Genomic DNA, 16,746 nt, shown 5'->3' with positions numbered 1-16,746 from the left:
TGTTTAATTTTTTGAGGAAGCTCTGTATTGTTTTTCATAGTAGCTTCACCATTTTACATTTCCACCAAGTATGATTTCAATTTCTCCACATCATGACCAATACATATTTTCTGTTTTTTAAATAGTGTCTGTGCTAATGGTTGTGAGCTGATATCTCATTGTAGCTTTGATTTGTTTTTCTCTTATGCTTAGTGATGTGGAACATCTTTTCTTATGCTTGGTCCTGAGCATGTGCTTTTTTCTGAATCCTCTGTATACATGGCTGCTTTTAGATATCTTCTTCTCTAAGAGGCTCACTCCTGCTGCTTCTCTTGGCTTTACATGTTATGTTATATTTTTCAGGAAATCTCTTGCCCTACCTATGTTCCCCTTTGTTGTCTCCTTGTGGTTTTCAGGAACTGCACCCATCACAAACCAATCCCACAGGCATGGGACTCTCATACAGGTCAGAAGGTCATAAATTTAGTCTGCTCTGTTCTCTCAGTTGTGTAGGATGGAATCTTCTAGAGCTGCATGGGGAAGGAGGTGGGACAGTGGTGAGTAAAAATGCCACAATTTTTTTTTTAATCATTTCAAACACGGCTTTTTTTTTGGATTCAGAACTTAATTGCTGTAGACCTATGGCTGGTTTCCATAGCTCTTGTAAAGTTATTTTAGCCAGTCTCTAGTTACTTATTTAATGTTTTCATGGGGGAATGAGGGCCTGGAGCTTCCTAGTTCACTGGAAGTTCTTGCATCTCACTCTCAATGTATTACATTCTGATGTCTATCTGGATTTCCTAGATCTAATTTGAGTACTGTTTTGTTGGCTCAACACAAAAATCCATTAGTTCACCATTTGTATTTTCTCCTTGGTGCCTACTTTTAAATTAGTTTTTATTTGTTTTTCTAATTGATTTATATGAGTTAATTATATATTCTGAATAATATTCTTCTGTTGATTATATAGCTACAATTTTTTTCCGAATTTTATTCCTTGACTGTCGTTAACAAAAGACCATGAGATCTGCAAAGGCCAAAAGGAAAGCTTATATTTTCTGAGAAGCAATGGATAGAATTGGGAGACACAGCCTTTGGTATAACTGAAGGTGCACTGCAGAGAACAAAGAGAGGGTTTGGCTTTCATAAAGTTCCTACCCATGTTCCCAATCATGTCTGTTTATGAAAAGGAGGGATTCAAACTTGTTTGGTTCCTGTTGGTTGATGTAGCCAAGCCCTGATTGGTTGAGGCAACAGAGTGATTGGGTTGCCTACAAGTTTGAGACCACAAATCCCTTTTCATTGAAGATTTTCAGATGGTCAGTTATGGAATGTTCAGTTTTTGGTTATAGGAGATACTCCAGCTTGGAGTTGTACAGGCAGAAAGTTTGTTGTCAAAGGCTGTATTTTCTTCAGAGAAACACAAAGTATGTGACCACTCACCAGCCTCTCACCTCACTATGAATGCCTACTTCTCTTTTCAAATTTAAAGCATCTCTGTTAGCCTCAGGGAGTCCATCTTGCTTGGAGAGTCTTTCCACAGTTTTATTTTACACAATCGTTACTTTTATGATTTTTAAAATTAATTTCTTAATTTTAATATTAAATGTTTTGCATTATGGTTAGTGCATTTTCCTTTTTAAGAAATTATTTCCTATGCAAAGTTCATAACTTTTTTTTGTACTTTATCATGTTTTTTATGTCAATACCGATTAGTCACAAATCCTTCTTTGTCTCTTTGTTTAAAGAGTTGGCTAATTTTGTACTTTAAATTTAAATAACATTTTAACATTTTTCCCCAGTTCTACTTAACAGAGAAAAAATATTTTAGTACGTATACTAGGAAGGAGTGCTACACATAGGAACTATATGATGTTACACATATCATACTGTGAGGGTTTATTAATTCTAAGAATAGTAACTAGAAAGTCATATTTATTTAAGCTTGTATTTAGATGATTTTATGCCGGTGTCATTTCTATTTTTGATAATCAATATAAAGCATATGTGTAAAGACTGCATGCAGATTTCGCTTCTGCATGTGTAATGATTTAACACTTTTAGTATCTTTGCTTAATATTTCCATATTTGTTCTTCAATAAATATTAAGGTGTGCTTTGAGAGAAAATGTGCCATAATCAACACACATTTGAGAAACATCATTGGAAGCTTACTGTGTACATTACCAACTCAAATACTGTTGTTATCACTGGAGGAAATAAATCTACTTTGTTTAATTAAACTTTTTCCCATCTGAAACATTATTCTCCCAAATAAAACATCTATTAAAACTGAGGAACTCTTTGGAACATAGAATGGCAAATATTTCCTCTAAAAAATGGTAAAATATTTCCCAATTTGGAAAAATACATTTTAAAAGTAAATGATATAAAATTTAAAATATAGTATGAACTAGATCCAAATATTAACTTGTATCATTGAATCATGATGCTAGAAAAAGAATTTTCTTTGATGGCCCATAATAAACATGCCATAGATGTGCTATTAACATATTCTGAGATCCTTGGGCAACCACATTTGCAACAGGAAAAAGAGGAACAGAATAATCAAAGACCCCAGCCCAATTATGAGGCTTGATGGCACCACCTGATATCCATCCCCTTATCCACAATAGAACAGGTTGGTAGAGGCAGTGTTCCTGAGTGCATAAAGTTAAGCATTTATTGAGTGCCTATGATACACTGTGTGATTTTTTAATACATTAATGTTATGAAATTGGTTATTATTGTATTGCACCTGTTTTACAAAATAAGGATAGTGGAACTAAGATAATTGACTGTTTTACCTAAGTTACCAAAGATAATCTGTGACAGAGATGGTATCTGACCTTGGTTTCTTTCTATTCTGTCGGGCAGTAGTAGATGTCATCATTTAATCAAATTCATGATTTCATTATCCTCATATTAGGGATGATCAAACGGAATTAAATTAGATTAATATTTTCAAAATTGCACATTTAGCAAGTGGTAGAAATAGGACTTGAAATCAGGAGATTATTAGAAAAAAATGCAGTCTCTTTCCACCTAAAATACACAGTTATGGCCATGTGTGAAGCACATTTGGTTCTTCCTGTAGTGTTGACCTCTTGTGGCTTCTGCTATATAACTTAAAGCAGGGGTCCCCAACCCCCAGGCCAGGGAACAGTACTGGTCTATGTCCTGTTAGGAACCAGACTGCAAAATAGAAGGTGAGTGGCGGGCAAGTGAGCATTATGGCCTGAGCTCTGCTTCCTGTCAGATCATCAATGGCATTAGATTCTCATAGGAGTACCAACCCTATTGTCAACTGTGCATGCATGCAAGGGATCCAGGTTGCATGCTCCTTACAGGAATCTCAGAGTAAATAGTTAAAACTTTCATGTTTCATGTATGATTCCACTTACATGAGGTATGTAGATTAGTGAAACTCATAGAAACCAAAGTTAGAATGGTGGTTGCCAACAGCTGGGGAAACAGGGAAATGGGTATAGAGTTGCGGTTTTGCAAGATGAAAAAGTTCTGCAGATTTGTTGCACAACAATGTGAATATGCTTAATACTACTGAACTATACACTTAAAAGAATTGAGATTGGAAATTTTATATTATGTGTATTAGGAAAATACTACTTATTAACTTACTCTTTTTTCACAGTGATCTGCAGCCCTGGATCATATAACCCCCGTGATGGAATTCATTGCCTTCAATGCAATAGCAGCCTGGTGTATGGAGCAAAAACGTGCTTATAAGCCATTATCTTCAGTTGTTCAGTGGTTTATTAAATGCAAAGTATATATTTGAAATATTAACATAATAAATTATTATGCCAGAATTAATCATATTTTACAAAAAATGTGTCATCATTTTAATCAAATACTGTATGTCCAAATGTTTTATGAGGGTGAAAATCCTCTAGTCTTTATCCATTAATGCCAAACCTACATATGATTCTAAAATATTTCTAGTATCACTGCATTTTAAAAATAGTTTCAAATATACTGTTTTCAGGTTAGCCCAAAAGATTTTTCAGGATTTTTCAGAAATATTCTGTTTTATCCTTACTATATGTTCACTAGATCCAGGCCACCATATTCTTGTATAATAACTTTAATTTCAGTTTGTTTCTTTCTTTTGATTTAAATTTATAGGATTTTATTCATTCTAGTTTCACCTTTCACAGTTTAAAGCCATATTTAAAGCCTGGGGTCTTATTGCAATTTTTAGCCTCTTTAATATAAGGCCTAGTTCCAACCACCCTGTGGATTTTTTAATATAGTTCAGTGTGACTATCTTAAACTTTTCAGTTTTAAGTCTCTTAAATTACCTTTTTGGCATTTTAGAATGGAGTAATTATTGTATGTGCCTAAATTGATAGTTGAACTTTCTTAGTGGAAAGAGAGAATGAAAAAAAGCAATTTCTTTCCCTGACAACCCCTCTAGAAAAAATAATCAACAATCATCACAACCTTTATTTTATTTCTTCCACTATGAAAATGAATATTATATAACAGATATTAATTACTCGTACCATCACTAATACTTATCTTGTCTCACATTGGGATTTATCAAAAATTAAAAGACTTAAATTCTAGGAAAATACATGAGTAATTTAGAAAATGAGTAGTTTCTCAATTTTTCCAATTATTGTTTCATTTATATTTGTATCAGCTTTCTCTCTCCAGCATGCACTATTTTGCTCTACATATTTCCTCTCTTAAGACATAAACGTTTGTAAATGGCAAACATACCCCATGCTGGATCTGGGCACAAATGTGCAATACATTGGCAGGAGGACAGTTCACCTATACCTAGGATGTGTTAGACTTTTAAAAATGAACTAGTTGATAAACTAGCCTCTCATTTTTCCATGCTATGTACAAATATAACTCTAGAATTCTCACACAGACACAAAGGGAAGATAAATGACATGTGGCTCTACTTTGTTATTAGCCCTGGTAATGTTTTCTAAAAAAATTCCTTGGGTTTTCATCATTATGATGTAATTGTTTTTATATGGTTTAGAGATGTTTTTCAATTGCCTTCTTTCCTCTAGTAAGTGACATATTCACATTACACTGTTCGGGTGAGTTACTATTCTTCCCAAAATTGCTAACACATGTATTTTGTAAAGAGTAAAAGACATACTACGTCTCCACCTCTAAAAGCAGTGTAATCTAAAGTTTCCAAATTTCTTAATTGTGTAATAAATAATGGATTAGAATACATGTTCTTTCCTTTTTGTTCCTTATGTTGGCTTTTTTCCTATATTTAAAATCTTTAATAATTTAACTTACAATGCATTTTTCTGAGGCATGAACAGCACCCCATCAACAGCCTGGGAAAGCAGAGGCAGAGTTGTTACACACATGCTAAGTACTGGGGATCAGAATGCAATCACGAAGAGATAGGTGACCCCAGATAAGAGGAGATGAACAACAGGAGTGGGATGAGAGCAAATCATGGATTTTTAGCTACTGGCACACCAGAATGAGACCACACAAATATCTGAAGGCAGAACAAGGTAAGACTTGTAAAGTCCAGGCAAAGAAAACAAGCTGTAGAAATTGATGCAAAGGGCCGAGCGCGGTGGCTCACGCCTGTAATCCCAGCTCTTTGGGAGGCAGAGGCTGGCAGATCACAAGGTCAGGAGTTCGAGACCAGTCTGGCCAACATGGTGAAACCCCATCTCTACTAAAAATACAAAAATTAGCCGGGTGTGGTGGTGTGTGCCTGTAGTCCCAGCTATTCGGGAGGCTGAGGCAGGAGAATCGCTTGAAACCGGAAAGCGGAGTGTGCAGTGAGCTGAGATCATGCCACTGCACTCCAGGTTGGCAACAAGAGTGAAACTCCATCTCAAAAAATAATAATAATATTAATAATAAATAAATAAATTGAAATAAAGGACAAAATAGGAGAAGGAAGGAAAACATTAATTATTTCTTTTTCTTGGGTCTCATATTAAAATATTCTTTGTTATATCGCTTATCACATTTATTTTAGTTGACTATGTTTGTCTTCAACATTCAATTATGCTAGGATACTCCTAGCTTCATGGCCTTCGTAGCACACAGTTATATCCTTAATAATTTTTTAAATTAATGAATAGATCATTAAAGTTCTATGAGTATAAATACTTGAATAATTAAGACAAAAGTTGCTTCTATTAACAGGTAGGATGTGAAATGTTGGAAGTTGTTTAAAGTGATGACAGTGTGTACAATAAAAATTATACATGAATCCCTGAGAGATTATTGTCATAAAGCAGTTTCAAGTGTTTTGTATTTATTTGCATCAAAATAATACCTTTTATATAATGCTTAAATTTTCACAAAACATTTTTTAGCAATTATATCATCTGATAATTATACCAGCCTGTGAAGTTACCAGGGCAAATATAATTCCCAGTTTTTATTTTATTAATTTAAGTTTTTCTTATTATAAATATGTAAGATATGTTTATTTGGCAATATGGTAAAAGAGCCTTAACATGTTTGGTCCAGTAATCTCAATGGAAATTTTACTACAGAAGTAAATCAGAAATAAAGTGAAATATTACATCCAATGGTATTAATTTCTGTATTATATATAATAATGAAAAGGAAAATAATATAAATGAGTGACAATATAATTGGTTGAATAAATTATGCTGTTTCCATTTGATTGAATATTATTGTGCCATTAAAATCACATTTACAAATTAATTAAGATTATATACACATGTGTACAATTGTTATCCATATTGTATACATTTTTAAACCAAATGCACCAAAATGTTAACAATGGTTGTTTCATGTAATGGGATCATGTGTGAGTTTTTTTTTTTTTATACCTTCTGTTTTCCAAATTTTCTGCAGTGAAATGAATTACATTCACAAGCTTGGAAGCAATAAATATACTTTGAAAAATTAAAATAGTAGCAAAGTAGAGAAGACATTGCTTATCTCTCCAATATCAATTCACTTCTCCCCTTCTTCCTAAAAAAGCACCAAGTTTGTTTACTCCAGAGAATGATTCTTTTTAGCCAGTCAACACACAGCTTTTCTGGCCACTGCCTTGTTGTTACCATTAGGTGAACCAGCTTGAGGATGAAGCCCACAATGAGGACACACAGTGAAGATATGAAAAGAACTGGGGCATTGATGATGGTGTTGAATTACTGTCTTTATTGTGCCTGAACCCAAGCCTGTACTAGACTTCTTAGTTCTTTTTTTTTTATTATTATACTTTAAGTTTTAGGGTACATGTGCACAACGTGTAGGTTTGTTACATATGTATACATGTGCCATGTTGGTGTGCGGCACCCATTAACTCGTCATTTAACATTAGGTATATCTCCTAATGCTATCCCTCCCCCCTCCCCCCAGCCCACAACAGGCCCCGGTGTGTGATGTTCCCCTTCCTGTGTCCATGTGTTGTCATTGTTCAATTCCCACCTATGAGTGAGAACATGCGGTGTTTGGTTTTTTGTCCTTGCGATAGTTTGCTGAGAATGATGGTTTCCAGCTTCATCCATGTCCCTACAAAGGACATGAGCTCATCCTTTTTTATGGCTGCATAGTATTCCATGGTGTATATGTGCCACATTTTCTTAATCCAGTCTATCATTGTTGGACATTTGGGTTGGTTACAAGTCTTTGCTATTGTGAATAGTGCCACAATAAACATACATTTGCATGTGTCTTTATAGCAGCATGATTTATAATCCTTTGGGTATATACCCAGTAATGGGATAGCTGGGTCAAATGGTATTTCTAGTTCTAGATCCCTGGGGAATCTCCACACTGACTTCCACAATGGTTGAACTAGTTAACAGTCCCACCAACAGTGTAAAATTGTTCCTATTTCTTAGTTCTGTCAAATAAGAAAGTTTCTTTTGTTTAAGTAAGTTAGGTTTTCTGTTACTTGCAGCTAAAAATATTCTAATTGATACAGTATTAATTACAGGAAATTTGTCAAGTAGAGGATTAGAAGTAAGGGGAAAATATCACTTATAGTTTCATAACGTAGATGTCAGCAGTGTTAACATTTTGGTAAATTTCCTACTTTTGTGTGACTTTTTTATTCATGCTATAGGTACCAAATGTAGTGAGTATTTTCCTTAATATTATGATATATGTATTTCCGTACTATTTTATTCACCTCATTAACATAATTTTAATCACTATAATATTTCATACATTTCAGCAAAAAAACTATAATATGGTTTATTAGTCTGTTCTCACACTGCTAATAAAGACATGCCCAAGACTGGGTAATTTATAAAGGAGAGGTTTGACTCACAGTTCCACATGGCTGAGGAAGCCTCACAGTCATGGTAGAAGGCAAATGAGGAGTAAAGTCACGTCTTGCATGGTGGCAGGCAAGAGAACATGAGCAGGGGAACTCCCATTTATAAAACCATAAGATCTTGTGAGGCTTACTACCAGGAGAACAGTATGGGGGAAACTGCTTCCATGATTCAATTATCCCCACCTGGCCCCGCCCTTGATATGTGGGGATTATTACAATTCAAGGTGAGATTTGGGTGGGGACACAGCTAAACCATATAATTTCACCTGTGACCCCTCCCAAATCTCATGTCCTCACATTTCAAAACCAATCATACCTTCCCAACAGTCCCCCAAGTCTTAATTCATTTCAGCATTAACTCAATCTGAGACAAGGCAAGTCCCTTCTGCCTATGAGCCTGTAAAATCAAAAGCAAGTTAGTTACTTCCTAGATACTGTGGGTACAAGCTTTGGGTAAATACGCCCATTCCTAATGGGAGAAATTGGCCAAAACGAAGGGGCTGCAGGCCCCATGCAAGTCCAAAATCCAGCAGGGCAGCCAAATCTTAAAGCTCTGAAATGATCTCCTTTGACTCCATGTCTCACATCCAGGTCATGCTGATGCAAGAGGTGGGTTCCCACAGCCGTGGGAAGCTCCACCCCTGTGGCTTTGCAGGGTACAGCTTCCCTTCTGGCTGCTTTCACAGGCTGGCGTTCTGTGGCTTTTCCAGGTGCATGGTGCAAGCTGTTGGTGGTTCTACCATTCTGGGGTTGGGAGGATGATGGCCCTCTTCTCACAGCTCCAATAGGCAGTACCCCAGTGGGGACTCCGTGTGGGGGCTCCCACCTCATATTTCCCTTCCATACTGCCTTAGCAGAGGTTCTCCATGGGAACTCCACCCCTGTAGCACACCTCTGCCTGGACATCCAGGCATTTCCATACATCCTCTGAAATCTAGGCGGAGGTTCCCAAACCTCAGTTCTTGACCTCTGTGTACCCACAGGCCCAATACCACGTGTAAATTGACAAGGCTTGGGGCTTCTTCCCTCTGAAGCAGTGACCTGAGGTGTACATTGGCCCTGTTTAGCCACAGCTGGAGCTGAAGCAGCTGGAACGTGCAGGGCACCATGGCCCTAGGCTGCACGGAGCAGGGGGGCCCTAGTCCTTGCCCACAAAACCATTTTTTCCTCCTAGGTCTCCAGGCCTGTGATGGGAGGGGCTGCTGTGAAGGTGTCTGACGTGCCCTGGAGACATTATCCTATTGTCTTGGTGATTAACATTTGGCTCCTCAGTACTTATGCAAATTTCTGCAGCTGGCTTGAATTTCTCCCCAGAAAATGGGTTTTTCTTTTATATCCCATCATCAGGCTGCAAATTTTCCAAACTTTTATGATCTGCTTTTTCTTGAACACTTTTCTGCTTAGAAGGTTCTTCCACTGGGTACCGTAAATCATCTCTCTCAAGTTCAAAGTTCCACAGATCTCTAGGGCAGGGCAAAATGCCACCAGTCTCTTTGCATAGCAAGAGTGACTTTTACTCCAGTTTCCAACAAGTTCCTCATTTCCATTTGAGACCACCTCAACCTGGACTTCATTGTCCATATTGCTATCAGAATTTTGGGCAAAACTATTCAATACGTCTCTAGAAAGTTCCAAACTTTCCCACATTTTCTTGTCTTCTTCTGAGCCTTCCAAACTGTCCCAACCTCTGCCCGTTACCTAGTTCCAAAGCTTCCACATTTTCAGGTATCTTTTCAGCAGTGCCCCACTCCCAGTACCAATGTACTGTATTAGTCTGTTCTCACGCTGCTAATAAAGACATACCCGAGACTGGGTAATTTATAAAGGAAAGAGGCTTGATTGACTCACAGTTCCACATGGCGGGGAAGCCCTCACAATCATGACAGAAAGCAAATGAGGAGCAAAGTCACATCTTACATGGTGGCAGGCAAGAGAGCATGCGCAGCAGAGCTCTCCCTTTATAAAACCATCAGATCTTGTGAGACTTACTCATTATCATGAGAACAGCACAGGAAAAACTCGCCCCCACTATTCAATTACCTCCCACTTGGGCCCTCCCACAACATGTGGGGAATATTACAATTCAAGGTGAGATTTAAGTGGGACATAGAGCCAAACCAAATCATATGGTTAAGCCATTCTAACTGTTGGACATTTTTATTGCTTCCAAGTTTTCACTATTATATGTTGCATTACAGTTGACATCTTTTTACTTTAGATTTTGTGGTATTTTAAAGTTTTTTTCATGCTAAATACTCAGAAGTAGAAGTGCTAGGTTTAGGTATTTCTAATCTTCTGGACCACTTGCCAAGTGTATTTTCTAAGGATTATACCAATTTCTAGTGCCACCAATGATATATCAGAATACATATTTTATTGCGTGTTCTCCAGTATCGTTTTTAAGTCATTCATTTAATGTGATATATAGAAATAGTTTCTTCCTCTATTAATTTTCATTTTTTTATATTAGTGAGGTTTAACTTTCCTCATGTAATAATGTTGCTGTTGCTGATGGTAGTTATTTATTAGTGTTTATTATGTGAAAGGTTTTGTTTGAAACCCATCACATAGATTTTCATATTTAATTTGCCCGAGTTTGCGAGTTACTGTTACTCTAACTAGTACATGAGGAAAATGAGTCACAATAATTAAATACCTTCCCGGGTTTACACAGCTGGTAATGGTGAAGATGTGTGTCAGTTACAATTTGGTTTTGTGGCAAGATCCTGAGGGCCCTGATTCAGTGGTTCCCCTTAGCTGGTGCAGTGGCTCTGCAGCATCCTCCTGGCCTCGGACTACTTGTACTCTTGCCCCCAGTCCTTAGTGCAGCTTTTGTCCTCATGGTTGCAGGTGCTCTTATGCCTCCAGGCTCTTAATTGGCCTTCCATTCAGAAAAAAACATAAAAATGAAAAACCCTCTACAGGACTTTTACATTATATTGAACAGAATAGTGTCACAGGGTTACCTGATACTATAAGGGAGACTAGAAAGTGATACCTTCATTTTAAAATTCTGATTAATAGAGAAAAGAATTTAAAAGGGGACAAGGACTTTGAATGAGTGTTGAACAGGACAGTGTCTTTTTCTTATACAAATCATCTCTTTAACTTGTGTGCATTGATACGCACCCTTCACATTAGTAACATGTACATTTAATGTCCCCATTCTCCTCTGCATGTAATACAACTTCAAACTGTCATCCAGTTACTGCATCTCAGTTAATGCATGTTGACTCACGGATGATATGTAGAAGTTTACATCAGGTCTAGGGCTCATATGGTCTAGACAGTTTATCTGCCCCCACCTCATAAAATGCATGAGAAAGAATAGAGTAACGAATTTAAAACTCCCTTGCAGAAAATGGAGGAAAGCAAAACTCATCTCAGTACTTATCCAGGTGGACATGATACAGTGAGACCTTCCTGCTATCAACTTGGTTTTAGTTTGTTGGTTGGTCCCTGGTTCTATCCTGTGTGGTTGTCTTCCTTATTCCTTGCATTCCCCTTTCTGGAAGCTGCACTGTATTTCAGTTCACTTTCTTCGAGAAGTCAGAGGCCTAAGACACTCACAGGCTGTCATCAGCCAGATTTGGATTTTTCAGGGGCAGTACAGTTCTCTTTTGCTGGGTTGTGTTGTGTTGTATCATCCTGATCAAGCATGGTGACAAAAGATGCGGAGGTGCATCTCTCCTTCTTTCTGCATCCAGTTCATCTTCCTGTGATCCAGGGCATGTTCATATCCTTCCATGACTGTGGACACATTTATCTGACTTCTTTAATCAAGAAAGAGGCTCAATATCTAGAGTGAGGAGGACCCTCTTGATTTGGGAGTCAACATTTATTTCCATCGGGCATGCTCATTTCTTAAGTCACTGGGAAACCTGCCAATTTTGGATGAGGCTTGGAGTGGAAACTGGCTCTGCAACCATTCCAGGCCACTGTGAAAGGTGCTCTCCACTTGGAAAATGTGACCCAGTGATACAAGTATGCTCAGAGTGTCATAGAAGATAAAGGTGTTGTGTGGACTCTTGGACAGGTTCCTAGAGGTGAGGATCACAGTGTGAACCTTTGGGATGTTAGAGAAAGCCATGCTATTCTTTGTAGATAACTATGCTCCTTTTGAGAAACAGCTTTTGGATTTGTGCTGGTTCCAGTTTGGGCCAACAAGTTACTATGTAATCTGAGCTACATCGTGAGGTAGGCATTGTCTAACCCACTGAGCCATGGAGTTGGGTATGCATAGCAGCACTCTTCTATCCACTGGGAATGGTGTACCGGTGTGTACAAGATTGGGCTCAAGCAGGTCCCGAGGGAGTGGTAAGTTGCACAAACAAGTGTCTCAGACCTTCATGGTTTCCGTTCCTGCCACTCCACTTCAGCCTGCACCTGTGACCTCATGGGAAGTTCTTTATAAAATCTGAGCATCAGTTATAGAGTGCTGTACATAGTATGTTGGCAGCAGCCACAAGTAGACAGCCCTACCCACAGGGGTGGTCCTGAAGGAGAATGGGGAAGAGAAATATCAATAGATACGGCTCTGAGAAGTACACCAGTCTGTCGACCTTTTTAAGAATGAGAGATGACTAGAAGTATGGACTGCACAGATTTTTAAGCAATAAGTCAACAATTTGGCCCACTGATCAGAGGCATAGAAGGAATAAGATTGGAAATTTGGTGACAGTGTTGTGAGAAAAGTGTATGTAACTAGATATCTCCAAACAAGCACACAGCACATAGGAATGCACACTAATGAGAAACTCAGCAAATAACCTTAGTAACCCAGTGGACAACATGACTCCTGTGGGCATTGGTCAGCCTCTTCCTTCCTTGCCAATAGGCTCATGAACAAAGTGGCCATGAAAACAAAGATGGAAGGTCTGCATGGTTACCAAGGCATAATCTAGCTACAGCTCTTCTGAGTGCCCAATTTTCTAACGCAGAGTCTACCAAGGAGTCCCCAGTATGGCAACGCTGACCAGGGAGAGAGCCAGCCACCTGGTACCAGGTTGATTACATTGGATCAAGTTCATCATGAGAGGGGCAATGCTGTGTTCATACTGAAATCTGATACAAATTTGCTTTCCCTGACTACAGTATTTCTGCCAAAACCACCATCTGTAGACTTACTAAATAAATTTATTGCTGTCATTTTCCTCACAGCAGTGCTACTGACCAGGGAACTCATATTTAATGACATGTGGCAGTGGGCTCATACTCATGTAATTCATTGGTCTTACCACGTTCTCCATTACCTTGTAGCATCTGGGGTAATAGAATGGTGGAATGGGCTGCTGAGTACGCTTATGGTGCCAGCTGGGTGATATCACTTAGTTGAGCTAGTGTAATTTCCTCCTGGGTGTGATTTTTTTGCTCTGAATCAGCAACTAATAGCAATTTGCCAAATCACCCTCTTTGGTTCTATGGTCAATGGTGTTTTTGTGAATATTGTAAGGAGGTCATAGTGGAAGCCCCTAGAACTCTCCCTTCCAATATGACTCTAATATATGGTGCTGTTGCTTCCATGATTAAGATTCATGGGTCTCAGAATTGTGTGTGGGTTGGAGGGGTGTTGATGGGAATAGATTCTCACTACTACCCTGGATATCCACTAGCAAAACATTTGCTTCCTGTATCTGTAATTCTGGACTCTGCTAATTTGGAAGTCATACTTCCCAAGGGAGGAATGCTTCTAATAAACTGAAACCCAGGACTGCCACCTCATGTTGTTGAACCAGCTGGCACAAAATAAGTTACTGTACTGGCTGGAGTGATTGATCCTAACCATGAAGGGGAAATTGGGTTGCCATTACACAACAGAGATGGGGAGATCCTCTGTGACATATCTGAGTACTCTCTTGTCCTGTGGTAAAAGTTAATTGAAGACTACAACACTCAATATAGGCGGGGTTGGTAATGGCACAGAATGAAGGTATGGCAGCTATGAAAATGTGGCTCTCTGACCTTCTGCTGTAAGGAGTCACTGACCAGTGTCTCCACTGCTGCACTCTGATTCCACTGTGTTTGCACTGCGTCTGTGCTTCTAGACTGAGCACAGCAGAGGCCTGCTGCCAGTCTTTCCCGGCTATGCGAGAATTTCCTGTGGCCGCTATGGCTGGAGGGCCACTCCTCTGCAGCCAGTTGCTTCTCAAAGCTAACTGGAGTCTAAGGCTTTCCCTCCTTCCTGCTCTCCTGCGTTATTATCCAGAGGATCTCCCAGCCTCTCCTCTCTTCCTTCCCTTTTTCTCTTACAGACATTTTAAACTATAATACATCTCTTACATGTCTAATCCTATTTTTGTGACAGTTTCTCAGAGGATCCAAAGTAACCCAAGTGATGCCAGGAGCCAGAAGTGGTCTGAGAATACAGGTGGTGGGATGGGGCTCTGCGATTCATTCACTGCCCACCCCGTGGGCAAAGAGGGTACCCTTCTGAATGGCCTGTGTATGCAAGTGTTATGGCTTAGGCCTAAGAAGGAGACAAGGGTGCCACCAAGGACAGCAAAATTGGCTGACAACTGTTAAGTGAAGCAGATGCTTTGAAAAGGAATGAGAAACTGAGGGCTTTAACAAGATTGAAGACTTTGGGCAAACTTACTGCTAGAAAAAGTGATGGGCAACACAGTAAATGAGAAATGCTTAAGCTTCAGGTAGCAGTAGAAGGAATAGAGAAGCTGATGGAATTGGGAATGCTGGAGCTGATAAATTATATGAAGTTAAAAAAACCCAACAGAGCATTATGTCCCACAAGAGGACTCAAGGACACACCATTCATGGCACTATCAGGGACACACTTGTTCTCTAAGCAGCACCAGCATCGCTAAACACCTAATTGGTGGGTTTTCTCTATTGGCCAGGATTGATGGGAGGAAAGGTAGAGACAGTAATGCAACAACTACAGGCAGATGGAATGCTTAACTATGGGGCACCAAGTGACTACACAGAACTGCCCATTATGCAGAGTCCACTGACCCAACAGCAGTCCATTCAGGACTGAGTCCAGGCAGGTCCTGAGGGCCCAAGTAAGCTACATTCACTGACAGACCAAACTCCCAAATTACCCACAACAATCATACCATTTCCCTTCCCCAAGCTCACGTGAGGAAAAATCCCAAGGTTGATTTATGGATTCTGTCAGTGGGTGAAGCTAAAATTTGATAGTGACTTCCCTATTTTAGAGGGAGATCTGAAAGACAGTGGAGAGGGGAGAATATGTATAATTCTTTGACAGCGGCCAATGATGTGGATACATTTGGAAGGAAAGACCAAAAGACTGGAGACAAGGAGGTCTGAGGCAAAGGCCTGTGGATGGACACATGGACATGAGTGCAAAGTGTGAAGACTTTTCAATCACATAGTTAACACTCAGCAGAAAACATGTACCTTAAAAGAGGCTCTGAACAACCAAGTAGGTAATTTTTTCCAGGTGATTGGCATTGGCCATCTTTCATCATCAGCTCCATCAGAACCCCACATAGACATATGGAGGGAGCAGCCAGGGTAGAGCGATGGAGTGACATATGCACCCAATAGCATGGACACCTGCATTCCCAGGCTCGTCTAGCTACTACCACCTCTCAATGTCTAACCTATCTGGAACAGAGGCCAACACTGGGTCCTGATGTAGCACTGTTCCGCAGGGACACCAATCATCCACTCAGTAGCAAATTAGTGCCATCTGGCCCCTGTCCACTGGTTCATCTTTACAGGGATGTATACGTACTCACTGTGTGTGTGTACATACTATATCTGTACATACTATATCTCACCACCACCCAGAGGCTAATAGGAGGGCTGATGCCCACTCATGGAATCCTGCACAAAAGAACATATGACCAGGACTTAGACCACTTCTCAGCACAGGAGGTGCAGAAATGGACCAGATACTACCAAACAGGGGTCAGGAGTGCTGCCTGCTTTCATTCCTGGAGAGTGGATGAAGAGGCCAGCTCCTGCTGGGCCCATTCAAATCAGAGGTAGGTAGTTGTTTACCTGGAGTAGGGTGCACATAGCTAGAAAAGTTTTTTGCCGTTAGATCATCCTTTTCCTGTGCATTGGGTTTTCTTGGAGTGTTTATGGTCGGTGCCTGTTGGTGGGTCTGGGATTTATGGGAGGCAATAAGGAAGCCATGGAACAGACTGGGGTGTCGTTCCTCAAATCCTGAAGTCCTTGGGCAGCCACCACCTTCTTTCCAACTTTCAGAGTTTTTTAATGGTTGTTTGTTGTATTATGTCAAGGGTTTTTACTAGTAAGAGGGAGAACCCAGGAGAAATGGGGCTAGTCTATCTTGACAGAACCAGAAGTCTCCCATAATACAATTTTATTATCTTCTTAACACTGCAGAGTCTCTAGTGACAGCCCCTTTTCCATTCTATTGTGACTTCTCCTTTGACCTTGGCCTCCTGAGTAGCTGGGACCACAGGTGTGTACCACCTCACCCATCTTGGAATTTTGTTTCTTAATTTGCAACATATGGAGACATTT

General features: G+C 39.4%; 1 protein-coding gene across 13 annotated transcripts in view; it reads left to right on the top strand.

Moving 5' to 3' along the window:
• The window catches only part of ZPBP (zona pellucida binding protein), a 261,637-nt gene that overhangs the window by 152,249 nt on the left and 92,642 nt on the right, over positions 1–16,746 (top strand). For 8 of the 13 annotated variants that reach the window (XM_055115936.2, XM_003810553.4, XM_008962892.3 and 5 more), the window contains one exon: positions 3,631–11,140. The exons of the other annotated variants lie outside the window; for them this stretch is intronic. In XM_055115936.2, the coding sequence (XP_054971911.1) occupies positions 3,631–3,725 (95 nt within the window). In that variant the 3' untranslated portion in view covers positions 3,726–11,140. Of the gene's footprint in view, positions 1–3,630; positions 11,141–16,746 lie in introns of those variants that run through there. 13 annotated transcript variants of the gene reach the window in all.

The sequence above is a fragment of the Pan paniscus genome, chromosome 6 (assembly GCF_029289425.2).
Source record: "Pan paniscus chromosome 6, NHGRI_mPanPan1-v2.0_pri, whole genome shotgun sequence".
Classification (NCBI taxonomy): domain Eukaryota; kingdom Metazoa; phylum Chordata; class Mammalia; order Primates; family Hominidae; genus Pan; species Pan paniscus.
This window is presented reverse-complemented; position numbering and strand designations above follow the sequence as displayed.